The following is a 17685-nucleotide window of genomic DNA, read 5'->3' on the forward strand; positions in this document are numbered from 1 at the left end:
CCACAGCTACAAGGGCCAAAAATGGAAAAATGGTCAGGTGAAGCCTCGGCTTGATCCCACATACACTACTTCTTTAATTTGTAAGTAGATATATGTTTATTTGAGACTGAGTACCGTTGAAATTAAACTTCAAACATTTCATGGACTTTTTTTAGTATAAATATTTAGATTCTGCATTTTCAAGCACCTTTGACCAGCCGTAAACATCTATTTTTTACATGTTCTGCTATGCAGACATAGTATATTTTTCAAACATCCCCTGTGCCATGTCTTGTATGGGACAATAAGTGGTAATAATGAAAATTTATGTTGAGTTCGAGTTACTCGCCATATCTCTTTTCGTAATATACTCTATACCTTCAGTAACAACCACGAGTGAACTTTTTGATCGCACTGATTTTTATTATTTTACAGAGCAGTATTTATAGTCTTTATTACAAATAACAAATATTATTATTGGTCGGTATAGTTCCTCTATTTAAGCTATATATGGTACATAAGAAAATTTAACTAACATCAATAACTGTTCCTTGGCTGTTAGCCGTGTGGGAACGGATACATTGGTAAACCAAACTACGCACAAACTATTTCCATAACATGTTTCTGTGGTTTATGAGCATGACTCAACAATTTAATGTATCTTTTAATATTTTAAACTTACTGTTGTGAACTACTATGTTGTTTTGATACTTTGTGTTTGTATTGAAGACCTAGTCAAGTTTATTAGCTTTTGTTTTTGCTGACTTTCCACCTTATGATCCATCAGAAAATATCCTTTAGAGTTGAGGTGGACATTATTCCTCTTTCTTTTTTCTAGAGCATGCAATGAGTGTGAAGTATTCAAATATGTCACGCCAGGTTATAGAAGAAGATGTTGTAAAAGCTATAAAGTTCAAACTTAATAACGAGGAACAAGCATGGAAAAAACAACACGAATCCTGTTAAGTGTAACATTAGCTGTCTATACTATATTTTTCTATTAATTCTATCCATACAACTTAATGATATTTTTCTATAAAGGAAAAAAATTGGTGAATATTTTTATCTGGTTAAAATACAATGTATAATTAAAATATCGTGGATTCATGGTTTTATTGAATTCTTTATAAAATAATGTGTACTACTAGATTCTGTACATGGAATTTGCTAAATTCTGTTTATGTAACCCTTAGTTAATCAACTACATTATAACATAGATTCATTGGAAAACTGTAGTTCACAGAAAACTATAGTTTTGAAAACTGTAGTGTTTGGGAACAAAACTATCAATTGTAAAACTATAGTTCTCCCAAAACTTTATTTTCTATAACTCTAGTATCCCCAAAACTATAGTTCCGAAAACTATAGTTTATTCATATAACTATAGTTTTCGAAACTACAGTTTTTGTTCCAAAATACTACAGTTTTCAAAACTATAGTTTTTGACTTGAAAAACTATAGTTTATTTTTGTAAGGGTTGAACCAATTATTTGCAAGTACCTTTTTGAAGCATAGGCTGTAAATTAAAGTACAGTAATAGCCTGTAGACAAACTAACGACAAAATCATTATCTTTAAAAGTTGTTCATTTCACATCTCTCACATTGTGATGAATCTATTTACATAATAGTAACATGACACAGATTATGACAGCTGTAGTCATAATCTAACATAATCTTGTAAAATAACAAGTGCAAAACAGATATTTGTTGTTTTTAAGGTAATATTTATTAATGATTGATTTGAAAATTCTTTTTATTTGATTGATTTAATTGATTGAACTCAAATGGGTTCCACTTTAACACAGTCACTGTTACCAATTTTATCTTTAATTATGAGCTTTTTCTCGAATCACGTGATATATATATATACTATTACATAACTCAAAAGCGATGAGCAGTTAATATTTTGTGAAACTTTTAAAGAATTGACAAACACATACAATTCTTGTTCATTGATCTTTAGTTTCTACAATAAATACATTAATTAATTTGTATTGGCTCTCCTCGGCTACCGTACACGTGTGTGGACACGCAAGAGTGGATAGGATATTGGCCATGTATAGACTGTTGAAACTCTCACCTCTATGGTGGCCTATGAGTGCCATAGTAATTTCTAGTGTTTCCACTCCATTATTGGTATTATTTCATTTCTATTATTTTACAATTATAGTTTTGTTTCAGTTTTGTTTTGTTTAATTATTTTTTTTAACAGTTCAATTATAGTTTTGTTTCAGTTTTGTTTTGTTTAATTATTTTTTTAACAGTTCAATTATAGTTTTGTTTCAGTTTTGTTTTGTTTAATTATTTTTTTAACAGTTCAATTATAGTTTTGTTTCAGTTTTGTTTTGTTTAATTATTTTTTAACAGTTCAATTATAGTTTTGTTTCAGTTTTGTTTTGTTTAATTATTTTTTTAACAGTTCAATTATAGTTTTGTTTCAGTTTTGTTTTGTTTAATTATTTTTTTAACAGTTCAATTATAGTTTTGTTTCAGTTTTGTTTTGTTTAATTATTTTTTTAACAGTTCAATTATAGTTTTGTTTCAGTTTTGTTTTGTTTAAGTTTGGCTTTTTCTCCAAATCAGTTCAGTTTTCCAAAAATAAACTGAATCAATCATATGCCATGGCCTATGAGTGCCATAGCCCACAATTCCCTGTAATTCTTACCTCATAAACCCTATATTTCCATATTACATGAAGTGGGCTCTATACTTTATAAATATGGCGGAACGCATAAGGAACTCTGATTGGGAAAATGATGAAGAGATGAGACATGATCTTGAAAAATATGTACAGCGAAATTTAAAACGAAAAGAGATTCTAGACTTTATGTCTGCAGATTATCCCATGTATGCATGGAGCATTCGCACTTTAAGTCGCAGGCTTCAACATTTTAATATTAAATACACAAACTACGACATTGCATTGGAAGACGTTAAAACAGCTGTCAAAAAGGAGTTGAACGGTCCTGGCGTTCTTCTAGGTTATCGGGCAATTCAGCAAAGGTAAGAGAGGTGCATGGACTCAATGTCTCACGCGACTTAGTTTACGCTGTAATGGGTGAAGCTGACCCAGAAGGACTGCAATCACGAGGTGGAATTGGAAAACCGAAACGACCACGTAGGACAAACGCGTTTGTTAGTCGAGTAAGTCAGCCATCTTATTTTATTTGTGTTGCGATAAGTAAAATATTAATTGCTTTGTTTCAGGATATTCCTAGTATTTCTTTAAAACTATGCGGCTTTTTTGTGATGAAAATTTACATCATCTTAAGCTTTATTCTAAAAACCAGTATTTTGTTTCTACCATTTGATGAGTGGTGTAAGGAACAAGCTAAAAGAAATTTCTGTGCACAACAATTTGCACTATGTGGGTGGAGAAGAGGTTTGTAGTAAAAAATCACCATGCAAATTTGATTTTCAAAGTTTAAAGGAGGGAGCACTTGAGGGTGGACAACAAAATTTTATTGAGGCATGTATCTCCCCTTAGCAATGCCACTTCTGAAAACTGCTAACTTGAGCCTTCATTTTATTAAATTATAACAGGGATCAAACTCTACAATGTCCTTAGATGGGCATGATAAGCTTTGTGGCTATCAGAAATCTATGTTTCCTTTGTGCATCTATGGTGGACTTGATGTATACAGTGGCAGGGTTAACTTTCTGAAAGTGTGGACAACTAACAACAACCCATTGGTTATTGGACGATTCTATTTTGAATATCTGTTTAAGGCTAGGGTAAGATATTTTGAATTTCAATTTTATATTGTTCACTTTTTATGTTCCATATGTTTTCTGGATGAAAATAGTGAGAATACAATCAAAATTTTAAAGTCTGTATTATCTTTTTGTCCAGTTTTGCCACAAACATTAAGGTTAGACAGAGGGACAGAAACTGATGTCATGGCAACAATTCATTGCTTCCTACGAGGTGATTTGCATAACGCTTTAGATGCTATAATTTATGGACCTTCCACTCAAAACAAGATTGAAAGGTGGTGGAGGGATCTTCTTGAGAGAATGGAAAGGTTTTTTAAGGAACAACTTAAATGCTTGGTTGAAAGTGGAGATTATGATTCCAGTGATCAAAATGACAGGTACTTATGATAATTGCATGCATTTTATTTCAAGTCATGCCTGATGTTAGTGCTTTTGTGTAAATTGTAGAAATTAATTGTAAATTTAAATGGTAAAATCCGGAGAAATGTATTATATCTTTGTATGTACTGATACAATATATTTGACAACATGCAAACACTCTACTTGTTTCTTAAAGAGACTTACTGGCTTATGTATACATCCCAATAATTCAAAAGGAACTAGATATTTTTCGTGAGTGTGTTTGGAATAACCACAGAACACGTAAACAGAGAGGAAAAGAACTGCCAGCAGGAATTCCAGAACACATATTCCATTTTCCAGAGAAGTATGGTGGTGAACAATGTGGAATTGATATTACAGAAGAACAACTGCTTGAGGTTTCTGAGTTATCAAATGTTTTGGAAGACAATGATGATTATTTAAGACCAGCTGTTCGTGAAGAGCGTAAGAAGCATTTGCCCCAAATACATGAAATTAATCCCAATGATGCTAAGGAAGCTTATTTATACTTGAAGAGTCATGTTGATGTGAATATTTTTTAAGACACAATAGAAACTCGCTTTATTAAAATCGTATTTTGAAAACTGAACTTAATCAAGTAATTTGAACAAAAACATTATTACTGTCAATCAAACTTGATTTAAAATGTCAGTCAAAACTTAACTATATTATCTACATTTCTTTGAGCTTAAGCATAAGGCAAAATTTGTTGCAAACATGCTCTACCTTAAACCTATCAATGGCATCTGTCGAAAGGTTGCCACAGCAAAAGAAAATTGTCCTGTCAATCTCATCAATAAGAGTTGAACTTGCAACCTCTGGATCAAACAAACTATGATCTACTCCCTGGATGTCCAAAACCATTAGTTGTTGTCCAGACTTCTCATAGGTATAGTGACAGAATGATTCTGCCTTGAGTGTTACCTCACAACTCCCACAAACTTCACCAGTGTTGTTCACATACTTTTGAAATTCACCCTCTATATAATTTTCCAATGTTACAAACTCACTATAAAGCCTTCCAAAGTAAACATTTGTGTAATTTAGAACATGACCATACCAAGTGGAGGTTGCAGAGATGCATACATTGCCACCCCCATATCAGGGTTGCAGCCAGGAAAATATGTGCTAAAAAGAGTTCGAGAAGAAAAAGTTGGGGAAATTAAGCAGCTGTTTAAATCAATTGAGGAGCACACAAGAAAAGCAGTGCAAATGAATGCACTAGTTAGGAACTTTACCAAGTTTAAGCATAGCACTCAGAGGAACAGAGGCTGCAATTTTCGTGAATATTGATGGAGGCTTTTTCGTTGGGGTCTCATGAGATTTCCACCGTTGATTGAAACTGATTTCTATTGGCTTTTCATGACACACAATTGGCTCTCATCACTTCCCTCAATAAAACGAACATGGATTACCTTCCAGTTATTTATCTGACTCGTTTCAGTCCAAGATGGCCCTCTCTCCCCAGCTAGTACATCACAGCACGACCCGTCTTCCACGTTGAAATAGCGCTTGCATGCCTCTTTAATATTTTCGATTGTTGGTTCTCCACCAAAAGGAACACTTGCTAACGGCCCAATCCTTGCGTATTTTTGATACCTTCCTTCGACATGAGACGACAATCTTTGAACTGTGATATAGTCCATGTACGACTTGGAACTTTTTTCTTCTTTTCTTCTCTTTTTTGAGATTCGCTCCTTAAACTTTGCAAAATACTCTTTGAAATTTCGTTTTGACATAGTTTAGAGAAACAGCCTTCGGAATGGTAGCAATTTCAAAGTGTTAATAAATATAAATAATCAAAATTCAAAAATATATCCCACGTGCGAATATGGCCAATCATGTGCCAATCAGAGTTCCTTATGCGTTCCGCCATATTTATAAAGTATAGAGCCCACTTCATGTAATATGGAAATATAGGGTTTATGAGGTAAGAATTACAGGGAATTGTGGGCTATGGCACTCATAGGCCATGGCATATGATTGATTCAGTTTATTTTTGGAAAACTGAACTGATTTGGAGAAAAAGCCAAACTTAAACAAAACAAAACTGAAACAAAACTATAATTGAACTGTTAAAAAAATAATTAAACAAAACAAAACTGAAACAAAACTATAATTGAACTGTTAAAAAAATAATTAAACAAAACAAAACTGAAACAAAACTATAATTGAACTGTTAAAAAAATAATTAAACAAAACAAAACTGAAACAAAACTATAATTGAACTGTTAAAAAAAAATAATTAAACAAAACAAAACTGAAACAAAACTATAATTGTAAAATAATAGAAATGAAATAAGACCAATAATGAAGTGGAAACACTAGAAATTACTATGGCACTCATAGGCCACGTGGTATGCGTGCCACATTACACTTGTAGTAGATTTGCTACTAGATATTTAATTCATATGATAATGCAAATTGATATCTTCCGTTAAATCAAAGTCACATGGAGTAGTAACTTCCTAACAACAAATTGGCTATTGGAGTTTCGAAGGTTAATAAAAAAATGTATCGTTTTGGGAAAAAATTTAAGCGTTCAAAGACGTTTTTCTACACTCGAGGCCCTCGACGATCACCTATTGATTCGGTAGGATAAAAATTAATTTGTTTCAAGTAACTCAATTTCAGCTTCAACTTAAGAAATGAAGTTTCATTTCAACTACCACATTATCTGATCTTTGAGATAATACTCTCCATCCATATACTTTCATGATGGAAATTTGCTGTTGGTGGGCTACAAACAATCAAGCTGCTTTTCGTATTACATAATGCTTATGATTGTGAAATTATTAAAGCCATTCATTCACTTGCATTTGTAGGGGAGTTATCTACGGATGATAATTGTGGTGGTATACATTGTTTCAAATACATATAGATAGCCCTCTTTGGTTTAAATATTTTAACATATTCACTAATGTGCAAGAATTGATAGTTGACTTTGGAATTTGTGAACTATTTTGGATTTCCTACTTTGCTCTCTGCAAGGTCTCTGTACATATTAGTACAATTATGTTGCTTATAAAATTTTGGCATGCTCAACGAAAGCTTGTACAGAAAGGTAAGAAGGAAATATGTTGCATTTAAGCTTGATTGTTGTAAGCCCACCAGCAGCAACAGATACATTTTCTTCCTATTGCAAGTTAATTGTTTAGTGGTAGTAAACATATGTGTGAAATATGTTTTAGTTGACAACTTATAATACATTGTTTCATCACAAAATAGATGGCCCCTCATAGCAGTCAATCTAAATCAAACGAAGACTACGAAGTGGAATGTAATGTGGTTAGTCTCTAAGTATCTCAAAATTATGAAGTCTGAAATATCTGTGTGGGATGTGTTGCATTAAAGTTGTGAACCTTAGGTGAAATGAAAAATTAAATATGTTACTTATCATATATGGAGCATTGCAAACTTTCTCTTAGGAAATGCATGATGATCATCCATTGTTAGAAGAATGTGTTGAGTCAAACATCACTCTTGAACAACCGTTGCATCTGGTTAGTTTTTAGTTGAATTATTCAGGTTTCTGTAAAGTAATACAGTAAATTCTTTATGCTTGTCAGAAAGCCAAAGTAATATTATAAACTCTTTAGATTTCCCAGAATATTGATGAAACTATTACCGTTGATGTCGACAAATCTCAACCTGATGAAGTAAGTGCAACTTGCAGATACAAATATAGTGCTCAGAGCAATATGAAATAAAGTAGCACAGATAAGATGAAATCTTAATAGTTTAAAACTTAACTCAGGATTTTATGCTTGATGCAATCTACTATAATGTATTTAATGTGATCCTCACCTATAATATGCAATAATATACTTTCTGCCAAAGTGCAGGGTTACCATCTATGTATATGGTAATCATGAGGAGGACACAATGTTTATGTATAAATATATAAAAGTGACTATAAGTTGACTAAGCTTATTGTGAGTAATGTTTATAGTGAAACACCTTAATCATGTTTTTCATTTCTCAAATTAATAAGCATATCATAAAATATTATATATCAAATAAATCTTTAAATACTTCAGTTAGCATTCATAATCAAACATTATTGACAATCATAACAACTTATTCATGACTCAATAATCACTATGTCAACAAGATAAATATTTCTCCCTTAATGGAAACTTGTTCAAATAATCACCAAGATAATGTAAAACTTTAGGAGAAACAACACACTCATAACATGCATTGGTCTCACAGAAAGAACCCTACCACAACCTAGGAAGCACATATGCGTGTTAACACTGACCACTCTAACCCTGGCATACAATGTTTTCATATGAAACTTATCATGAATGTAATTTCCGTTCTCTGCCTAGAAGAAAAACTGTAACCACTTGTTGACTGGAGTTATTTTCCCTCTTGAAAAATTTAAACTTGAGTCAAAGAATTTAACTTCCCAACAAAATGTATTGTTTTTTTCTAGAAAAATATTGCAGCTGTTTTGCATTATACTGGGTTATTGCTTCAATTTTCTGCAGTAACAAATTTGGGGGAACATCAATCATTTGCTATTCTTGACTATAATGTGGAGAAAAGAAAAATTATGGTGAGCTCCTTAGTAGTGAATGTATTTTATAATGTTATATTCATATATATTTTACATTTAATTAAGCACACTTCATATGTGTTTGTTCATCGGTACCCTCATTATCGTGCAAATGGATGTTCATGTGATCGATTGCAACTGGAATTTGTGCAGGCCCTTAGCTCAAATACTAATTTAAGTACAGATAAAGGTATACAAGATTATTAAAAATGACTAATTGTAAATTTAAGCACTAACTTCTGGAATACTCTTTTAATAGTTGTAAGCTATCCAAAATGCTTACATATATTGGCAATGGAAAGATTTTTGGAGACTTATGATGAAAATTTGGGAATAACCTCACAAGAATCAAGTTTTTTCAAGAGTATGTTATTGTTCTCATAATGCAGAATAAAGTAAATGGTTTGAACTCGAGTATCGTGACATGTTTGTGGATGTAGGTCGTCCAGGTAGTTGAGTCCTGAGAAGGACTGTTTGTGTTGATGTTCAGATCAAAATTTTTGAAGATGACTACCACTAAGGTTGTAGAAAGTCAGTCAACACCAACAATAACAGTCATTTTCAGGACTCTACTAACCTGGACGATCTACATCAGAAACATGTAATAATGCAGAATGGTGGTTATTTTGCTATATGAGAACAGTATGCTAATATCATGCCAACCTGTGAAAAAGTAATTTTGCATAAAATTGATGGTATGTTTGTTTTTAATTTTTAAGTTGTGGAAAAATCAGGAACATCTGACCCAATAGATCATTCATACTGTGGAATGTTTCCTAAAGAGGTTTTTACTTGCAGTCATTGATTAAATTATAATATGTTCTACGATAGCTCCTTTCATGTTACAGGACTTGTTTAAAGCCGTTAGTGGTGGTCCCAACTGGATTGCTGTAAAACCAGTCAATCGCGAATGGGGCGTGTGCACATTTACTTATTCTAAAGTAGCACTACCTCAAGCAGAGCTAAGATGTTCTAATTGTTCATCTTACCTCTGCATTCATGTTACAACTCTTGGGAAGGCGCTGGAAATCGTACAAGATGATGACGACTCGCAGCTAGCATATTTTAAGTTAGCTTTTGAAACCTCACCTGAAATGAGAAATTACTACGAGTTGGCAACTCGTAGTGAAAAAAAAGTTAAATTATTTGAAATAGGTAAAGTAGTGTAGTAAATGGAAATAATATATGTGTGTTTGTGTAATGGGTGGCCAAAAAACATGGAATCGTCATTTAAATTTCAATACTCATTTTTCACACAGGTTGTGATGAGAATGATGCCAATCATTTTGCTAAGCTTCTGGCTATGAACTGGTCAAAGATATTCGTACCTAGTGCTTGTGGTACTTGCTCTTGTGGTGCTGCTTGGGATAAGCGTGATGTATCAGATGACTGGCTGGATGTGGAAGGCTGTCATGTGGCGTATCTTTATGATTTCCACTGTGTGAATGGTTTGTAAACTGAATTATTTATTACTTTCTTTGTATTAGTGTCACGACTACAATCTTCTGTGAATTTTTAGTGTATTATCGACCGTGTTCTACATGCACAAACAAGAAGCGGTACGATGGTATCGAGAACAACGTCTTGTGGTTTGGATCATTTTCCATTTCGCATGCAGTCCTCAAAGATTATATAAGGCATTTTTTGGTTTCAAGGTACGTGTGATAGTCAGTTATCAAGTATGAAGTAAACATTTTTATCTACATGATTAATTATGAATTCATGAAAATATCTTTTCATCTTTTAAATGGTTTAGCCTGCCCATGTATAAATATTACGTGACGTACGTCCAAAGACAAGTTATGTCAGGAAATTTGAATTTTTCTGGCATTATAACTTACACCAAGTTTCGTCTGGCAGTTACTGCAATGATTAGGTAACTTTTTTTATTTCAACCTGCACCAATTTTTAGGTGAGTTACATGTATTTAAAAGTTTATTTGATCGGATATTCGTTTGTTTAAATTAACTTTTGTTGTAATGCTAAATATAAATGATAAAGTACGTATGCTACCAATATATATATATATCTGTAGCACTTACGTATGTTTAGCATTTGATCATTTCATTGGTGGTGAATTTATGATAAGGGTGGGGAGTGTAGGTGCACAGAGGTGCTCCCACCTGTAGGTAATGGTCAACAAAGGGTACATAGAGAGGTACAAAAAATGAAAACACTATCCTACTTTTAATGTCCAAGAAAGTCTGAACATTTATTTACTATCATTTTACTTTCCTTATGAAGTGGCAACACTGAATAGATCAAATGGCATTCTTATTTATTTTGTTGACAAAAACAGGCAGTATTGTATCCGCTTTTAAGAATAACTATGTTAATTGGTTTTTAACCATAGATCTAAAAAATCCTTGCTGGATACAACACTGATTTTTTACGCTATTTAGATTACTTGACATTGACTTTGTTGACGCTTTTCATTGTAACATCTGTGGAAAACATCCGAAAAAAGTTGTTATGGACGGTACGGCACTTGGTATCCAAAAAACCTTCTTGCCTCGTAAGGTAGCTCCCAGAAGGCCCTACGATGGATGGAAGATAAGTGTTTTTCTGGGTGTGTATTTTTCATTGGCTAGCTGGACATGTGTTTTATTTTGGGGCGGATTTTTTCCAACACTAGGTTCGAACGCGGAACTTCCTCAATCGGAAGAGGCAGAGAGAGTTGTTGAAGAAATTTATAAAGAACCAAATTACAGAAGACGAACTCGTGGAATTAACCTCGGAAGTATGAATGTTGTTAGTTGTTTATTGATGTACAATATGCTAAGAACATGTTGTAGCTATTTTTACAGGCTATTTTACTATTGCTCGTTTATTTAGATTTCATCTCCTGGCCTAAAATGCTAATCGTATCCCTTAGAGAGGAACATTTTGGTGTCACGTTTCCAGAACCTTGCATAAGACTTCTCAAAGCACTTGCGTCAGATAAACCTGTTTGTGCAATTGTACCTCCTGTGAGAGAGGTGAAGGATTTGTTGATCAGAATTGCCAACGGAGCAAATCCAAAGGACAATCCATTGTCTGATTTACAACTTTGCACGAACAGGTCCCCCTCTTGTTTTGTCTTTGCAATCATTTTGCAGAGCTGCCAAACCCCATACGTGTTTTGTGTGGGGAAATGGTCGCCAAAGCGTCCAGTCCTTTTACTGACCAAAACGGGTGTGAGCGTTTGCCCCACAACCTTCCCCAAGTTCAGTGTGATGGTCAGTTAGGTTTTTCCATCTTTGCCTTCTCTTGTTGAACGTGGGCACTATGTTCTTGACACAAAAAGAGCTGGTCATTTAGATGATTGTGCCAAAGGCGTTCGTTCAAAGAAGAAGCATGGGTCTTTAATTCCTGGGATATTCCTTATTTTATGTCCGCACGGTATGGCAAAGAAGCATTAATGTTCTTGATCATAGAATGACAGGAAAATTCATCCCGTAAACTCTCCTCATTGAAAAATTATGAGATTTTTTATTGTTTTTTAGGTATTTGTTACGGCTTTCAAGTGATGCCCGATCATGAATCACCCAATGTTCCTTTTACCATTTTAAGAACTCGATTTTCTGAAGGTAATTTGAAGTTTTTGAGGTATTTCTCATTCTTTTATGAGAATTGTGAAATTGTTAGCGTTTCGTTACTCCCAATTGTAAACAAATAAACTTATAATGTTTAGCTCCTGAACTAGTGATCTATGACAACGCGTGCAAACTACACGAGTACTGCCTTAACCGCGATCCTGCTTTTTTAAAATCCAAATTCATCGTCGACAAGTTTCATTGGAGAAACCATTCTGGTATAAAACTCGTATTTTATTATGCTAAGTGTGTCGAAATTGAAACGACTCATATCTTTGACTCTTATAGGTTGCTCTGAGGGATACGATATTAATAGATATCCCATTTTAAAAACGCACAACAGCCAAGCTGCAGAGCAGTGTAACTCTGTAATGAAGCCACTTGCGTCAATGGTTTCATACATGGAATATGACAACTTTTTGCTATTTTCGAAATTGTATATTTGGTACAGAAACATGTTGCGCATAATAAAATGCAATCCTGGACGGGATGTTCCAGAGAGGAAACGTTTCTTGCAATCAGCAATATTATCAGATAAGTAGTATTTGAAAACCAGTATTATTTAATTGGGAACCATGTTGAAACGAAATGCTAACACTTTGGAACAAACAAAAAAAGTCTAAGTAACAGTTGAAATATTTTTCTAAATTCATCATTTTAAAGAAAATACGTCATATTTATGACATGTCTGCGTAACGTATAGCTGTAACATTTTGTCCTCAAACAGCTTCATATTTTTCGCATTTATAGCATAATGAAAAATTTTGGATATGAAAATGAATGAAATCAATTTTTAAAATGTTGAAATCATAACTCGCACGATATTATAGCTTTTCAACGTCAATGGATAATGCTGGTACTCATTAGTTATTAAGTATATATATTTACTCCACGATTATTCTATGTAGTAGTAATGTTGCACCTCATGACACAATCAGAGTTTATATGAAGAAGTAATTGAACAAATGTGCCGAGCATTGACCATTTATATAACGCCTGTTTTTCATTGTGTGTAAACAGGTCGACTGTTACAGGGACTGAAGAAGCTCTTTTAGCTGCGTACGTCTTCCCTCACTGTTTATATTTTCTATCGATGAGTTGATGCATCCCTAAAATATGATAAAATTATCTGTTATATGTCACATACTGGAATATGTTGCTTTTAAATTATTTGCGTATTTTGCGACAGCAAATGTCTACATAACAAAATACCTCCTTTATTATTACTCTTGCAAACTCTAACAAATATACGCCGCAATCGTGACCATTTTTTTGCCTTGCAACCTGAATGGTGATTAAATAACAACGTTTGTGACATATCCATACATTGACTTTATAGATCAATGTGTTTATGCTTGTCAAACAATTACTCGACTTACATCCGCATAAATAGGCTCTGAAATGCTTCCCATGTGGTCTGGCCATTGTTGCTCTTCTTTATGTGTTGGAGATACCTTAACGTTAAAAAGCTGTTTATGAAGTTAGAAAACATGTCGGTACATATCAAAAGAGGCAACCTGTTAGTTCAGTATGTATAGAAATAACAACCTTCTTATGTTTGAAGCAACAGTTTTATTCTTCCAACCCATGCTGCACAACACGTATAAACGACTTGTCAAAACTTCAAGGACCACTAGCCACCAATGTGTCCTTTAAAATATATCATGTCTCAAGTATCTCATAGAATTGAACTATAGAAACTGATTTTCTTTGTAAAATTCTTACATGTCGCAGACTGGTATAAAAATCATTTTATATTGATACATGTTCTTAGGTGTGTATCTCCTCACTCCATGTAAGTTGCATCCCGAAAGATCTAATGGTCGCTTTGATCTGAAAAAATTGCAAATATTATAACATGTAATTATCTCTAGAATCTAGGGTGAAATCTTAACCGGACACTTACACGTGTCCTTTCATGAGTAGTTTCTGTTGGAAAAAACTAGAAAAGGCATAATATTGTTCCCCATCGTCTTTTCTTTCTGCCGTTTTGCAGTAATACCTATTGCATTCATGTAATTTAAGTTAGCTTGTAAAGTTTTTATTGCTTCTTTCTATATGTTAGATTTGAATCATTTCACATTACCTTAAAAAAAAGTCAATTATGGTATCACACAACCACTTGCTTCCATTTAATGTTTCGACATCACTCTTGTATATTACAATGCCATCAAAACAGTTCACTCTAAAAAGGCATTGATGCTACCTTTGTCGTTTTCCTTTTTGTCAAATATTTTCAATATATGAATGTCACCTTTCACTCTCTTCACTGCATTCTTTCCTGTCAAAGATATTGTTTTCTATTATCGTCAGGAATTTTCTTCACATATTCAATAGAAACATTTACATGAGACATTCAATTTTTTATTGACCTGATTGTAGTTGCTGGCTTTTTTCTTCTAGTCGGTCTCTTTTCAGATGTTTGCTCCATAAATACATAACTATTTTGAAAAGTTTTGCCAACTGTCAAACTAAAGTAGCCTATTCCTCCGTTGTCCGTAACTTGGCATAAACACGGAAAATAGATATGGAATAGTTCAAACTGGGGACTCCATATTTCCAATGACGCACGAAGTGCTCCAGCAATGCATTGAACATGCGTGTTAGTAAGGGTAACCTCTAAAAAAGGGAATAATTTGCTTGTCATGTAGGTTTTCTAAATTTGTTTAATATTAAAGAATTTTCTTCGTGATTTGAATTTTGAGAATGTTCACCTTCAGTGTTGAAATCTTGTATTTCTTTTATAATTTCTTCATTTGAAATTGCTTTACTTGTTTGTCGTGAGCGCTAGAAAAAGATGTGTTTTCTTTTATAAATAAAAAAACTTAGAGATTTACGGAGCAAAATATTACTTCGGATGCCAAATGACATTGATGTGCAACTCCGTATAGAAATGAATCGAGTTGAAGTCTATTGGGATCAATGCTTAAAGCGTTGAAAATGTCTCCAGGACAACTTGTGTCGTAATCATGTGGAACGCCCATGAGGTCTTTTTCGTGTGACCTACTCAAATATTATTAAGGAATCAACAAATTGTCATTTAGATTAGAACCGTTCAATCAGTCAATAAACATTAGCATTTCATACTTTAAATTTTTCGTAATAGGATGTTGATGTGTATCAGCTAAGTCCAACAATTCGTAGGCTGTTTCAACATATTTTAGGGGGTCTTTTAACATTGCGCGAACAATACAAGCTATTTCTCTCTAAAATGGATTGTGGTATCGTTTTGAAATTTAAAAAAATAAATGTGAGTTTCTAAAAGTTTTCTTACTTTTTCGTACATGTCTCTCATCTGTTGTAAATTCACTAATTGTGTATCCTCTTCCTGATGGGTATAGAAAAAAACGTTCATTTTTGGTACGCTGTTTTTTGTAATTTCCTGGACGTTCATTTACCCTTTCATCCTCTTTTATGTTATTTAATGCAGCTTCGTTATCAACAAATTTGTTTTCGAAATCTTCTCTTTTCTCGCTCTCATCACTTCTTTTATCTTCTTCGCTTGTATACGTATCTTTTCCAACATTCGCATCTCGATTAGTTTTCTTGGGAATAAAAGCAAATAGCAGTTCGTGTTTAAATGTTCTTATATTATTTCTTAAAAGATGGTTAGTGTGTACCTCTTGTCTTCCTTGACCAAATGATTGTGTTGTCTCTTCATTTTTTTCATTTCCAGTAAACTAATTAAACAAAAGTTAAGAGAAGCAGTGAGTTGTCTTTTATATACTAAATCTACAACAATAATACTCACTTCATGAACGTATTCTCCATACGATAGAGCGATCTCTATCAGTTCTTTCTTATTTAAAATTTTTCTCGAGAGTTCTGTTTTATCATCAAATTCTTCTTCATCGTAATCATCCTCTGAGAATGGTGTACAATATGTAAATAAAAACAATGAAAATATTGAAGATTGATTCACTTGATTTACCTGAAGGTTGATTAATCCTGGCAGATGGCGAAACAAATGGGATGTGAGGAGGCCAAAACAACGGTTTCTCTGCTTTAAGCCAAAAGTCTCTCACTCTAGCCACTTTCCACTTCTGTTTTCCTTTCTTGTCTAAAACCAATCTTGAATTCACGAGGTCTGCCGTTGTATATCAGAAATTAGTTACTCACAAATATACAAAAATAGTTTTTACCGATGTAAGCTGTTCTTGAGAGAACCATATTTAAAACCAGTTTCCGTAGCTCTTTGCACGACCAAGTCCCTTGTTAATATTATAAAATATACCGGAAAATGGTATGTATAACCATGATGAAATGATGTCTAAAAAACAAGTAAATTTTTACGAGGACTTAAAATTTCGTGCTTGTGTGTCACTATGGTGTAAACCAGATGAGAAAATTAGTAAAATTTCAGAGATTATAAAACATACCGGAAAATGGTATGTATAACCATGATGAAATGATGGCTAAAAACAAGTAAATTTTTACGAGGACTAAAAATTTCGTGTTTGTGTGTCACTATGGTGTAAACCAGATGAGAAAATTAGTAAAATTTCAGAGATTATAAAACATACCGGAAAATGGTATGTATAACCATGATGAAATGATGTCTAAAAAACAAGTAAATTTTCACGAGGACTTAAAATTTCGTGTTTGTGTGTCACTATGGTGTAAACCAGATGAGAAAATTAGTAGAATTTCAGATATTATAAAACATACCGGAAAATGGTATGTATAACCATGATGAAATGATGTCTAAAAAACAAGTAAATTTTACGAGGACTTAAAATTTCGTGTTTGTGCGACACAATGGTGTAAACCATATGAGAAAATTAGTAAAATTTCAGATATTATAAAACATACCGGAAAATGGTATGTATAACCATGATGAAATGATGGCTAAAAACAAGTAAATTTTTACGAGGACTTAAAATTTCGTGTTTGTGTATCACTATGGTGTAAACCATATGAGAAAATTAGTAAAATTTCAGATATTATAAAACATACCGGAAAATGGTATGTATAACCATGATGAAATGATGTCTAAAAAACAAGTAAATTTTACGAGGACTTAAAATTTCGTGTTTGTGCGACACAATGGTGTAAACCAGATGAGAAAATTAGTAAAATTTCAGATATTATAAAACATACCGGAAAATGGTATGTATAACCATGATGAAATGATGTCTAAAAACAAGTAAATTTTACGAGGACTTAAAATTTCGTGTTTGTGTGTCACTATGGTGTAAACCAGATGAGAAAATTAGTAAAATTTCAGATATTATAAAACATACCGGAAAATGGTATGTATAACCATGATGAAATGATGTCTAAAAAACAAGTAAATTTTACGAGGACTTAAAATTTCGTGTTTGTGTGTCACTATGGTGTAAACCAGATGAGAAAATTAGTAAAATTTCAGATATTATATAACATACAGAAAATGGTATGTATAACCATGATGAAATGATGTCTAAAAAACAAGTAAATTTTCACGAGGACTTAAAATTTCGTGTTTG

General features: G+C 33.0%; 4 protein-coding genes and 1 long non-coding RNA gene across 5 annotated transcripts; 2 read left to right on the top strand and 3 right to left on the bottom strand.

Annotated features, from left to right (window-relative positions):
• The first annotated feature begins 2699 nt into the window (after nt 1–2699).
• LOC124448125 lies at nt 2700–4667 on the top strand. Its single transcript, XM_046999135.1, has 3 exons — nt 2700–2983; nt 3787–4074; nt 4254–4667. The coding sequence occupies exons 1-3, from the start codon at nt 2700–2702 to the stop codon at nt 4618–4620; spliced, it is 939 nt and encodes a 312-aa protein (XP_046855091.1). The 3' UTR covers nt 4621–4667.
• Nucleotides 4668–4732: 65 nt separating this feature from the next.
• On the bottom strand, nt 4733–5996 carry LOC124448126. The gene is made up of 2 exons (XM_046999136.1): nt 5450–5996; nt 4733–5138 (listed from the first exon to the last, which is right to left on the bottom strand). The coding sequence occupies exons 1-2, from the start codon at nt 5815–5817 to the stop codon at nt 4751–4753; spliced, it is 756 nt and encodes a 251-aa protein (XP_046855092.1). The 5' UTR covers nt 5818–5996; the 3' UTR covers nt 4733–4750.
• Nucleotides 5997–6457: 461 nt separating this feature from the next.
• On the top strand, nt 6458–16128 carry LOC124448848. Its single transcript, XM_046999830.1, has 13 exons — nt 6458–6671; nt 7307–7366; nt 7507–7581; nt 7678–7737; nt 8520–8642; nt 8709–8832; nt 8902–9006; nt 9362–9426; nt 9491–9797; nt 9902–10090; nt 10162–10297; nt 10399–10518; nt 15894–16128. Exons 1-13 carry the CDS (start codon nt 6591–6593, stop codon nt 15973–15975), a joined length of 1527 nt encoding a protein of 508 aa, XP_046855786.1. The 5' UTR covers nt 6458–6590; the 3' UTR covers nt 15976–16128.
• On the bottom strand, nt 12757–13654 carry LOC124448867. Its single transcript, XR_006949285.1, has 3 exons — nt 13597–13654; nt 13430–13501; nt 12757–13326 (listed from the first exon to the last, which is right to left on the bottom strand). It is a non-coding gene; the product is annotated as an uncharacterized LOC124448867 (long non-coding RNA).
• Nucleotides 13924–16058, bottom strand: LOC124448856. Its single transcript, XM_046999834.1, has 11 exons — nt 15969–16058; nt 15838–15897; nt 15492–15762; nt 15305–15423; nt 15070–15220; nt 14932–15004; nt 14590–14836; nt 14472–14498; nt 14304–14402; nt 14124–14219; nt 13924–14050 (listed from the first exon to the last, which is right to left on the bottom strand). The coding sequence occupies exons 3-11, from the start codon at nt 15609–15611 to the stop codon at nt 13939–13941; spliced, it is 1044 nt and encodes a 347-aa protein (XP_046855790.1). The 5' UTR covers nt 15612–15762; nt 15838–15897; nt 15969–16058; the 3' UTR covers nt 13924–13938.
• Nucleotides 16129–17685: the final 1557 nt, after the last annotated feature.

This window comes from Xenia sp. Carnegie-2017, unplaced genomic scaffold (genome assembly GCF_021976095.1).
Source record: "Xenia sp. Carnegie-2017 unplaced genomic scaffold, XeniaSp_v1 HiC_scaffold_23, whole genome shotgun sequence".
Classification (NCBI taxonomy): domain Eukaryota; kingdom Metazoa; phylum Cnidaria; class Anthozoa; order Malacalcyonacea; family Xeniidae; genus Xenia; species Xenia sp. Carnegie-2017.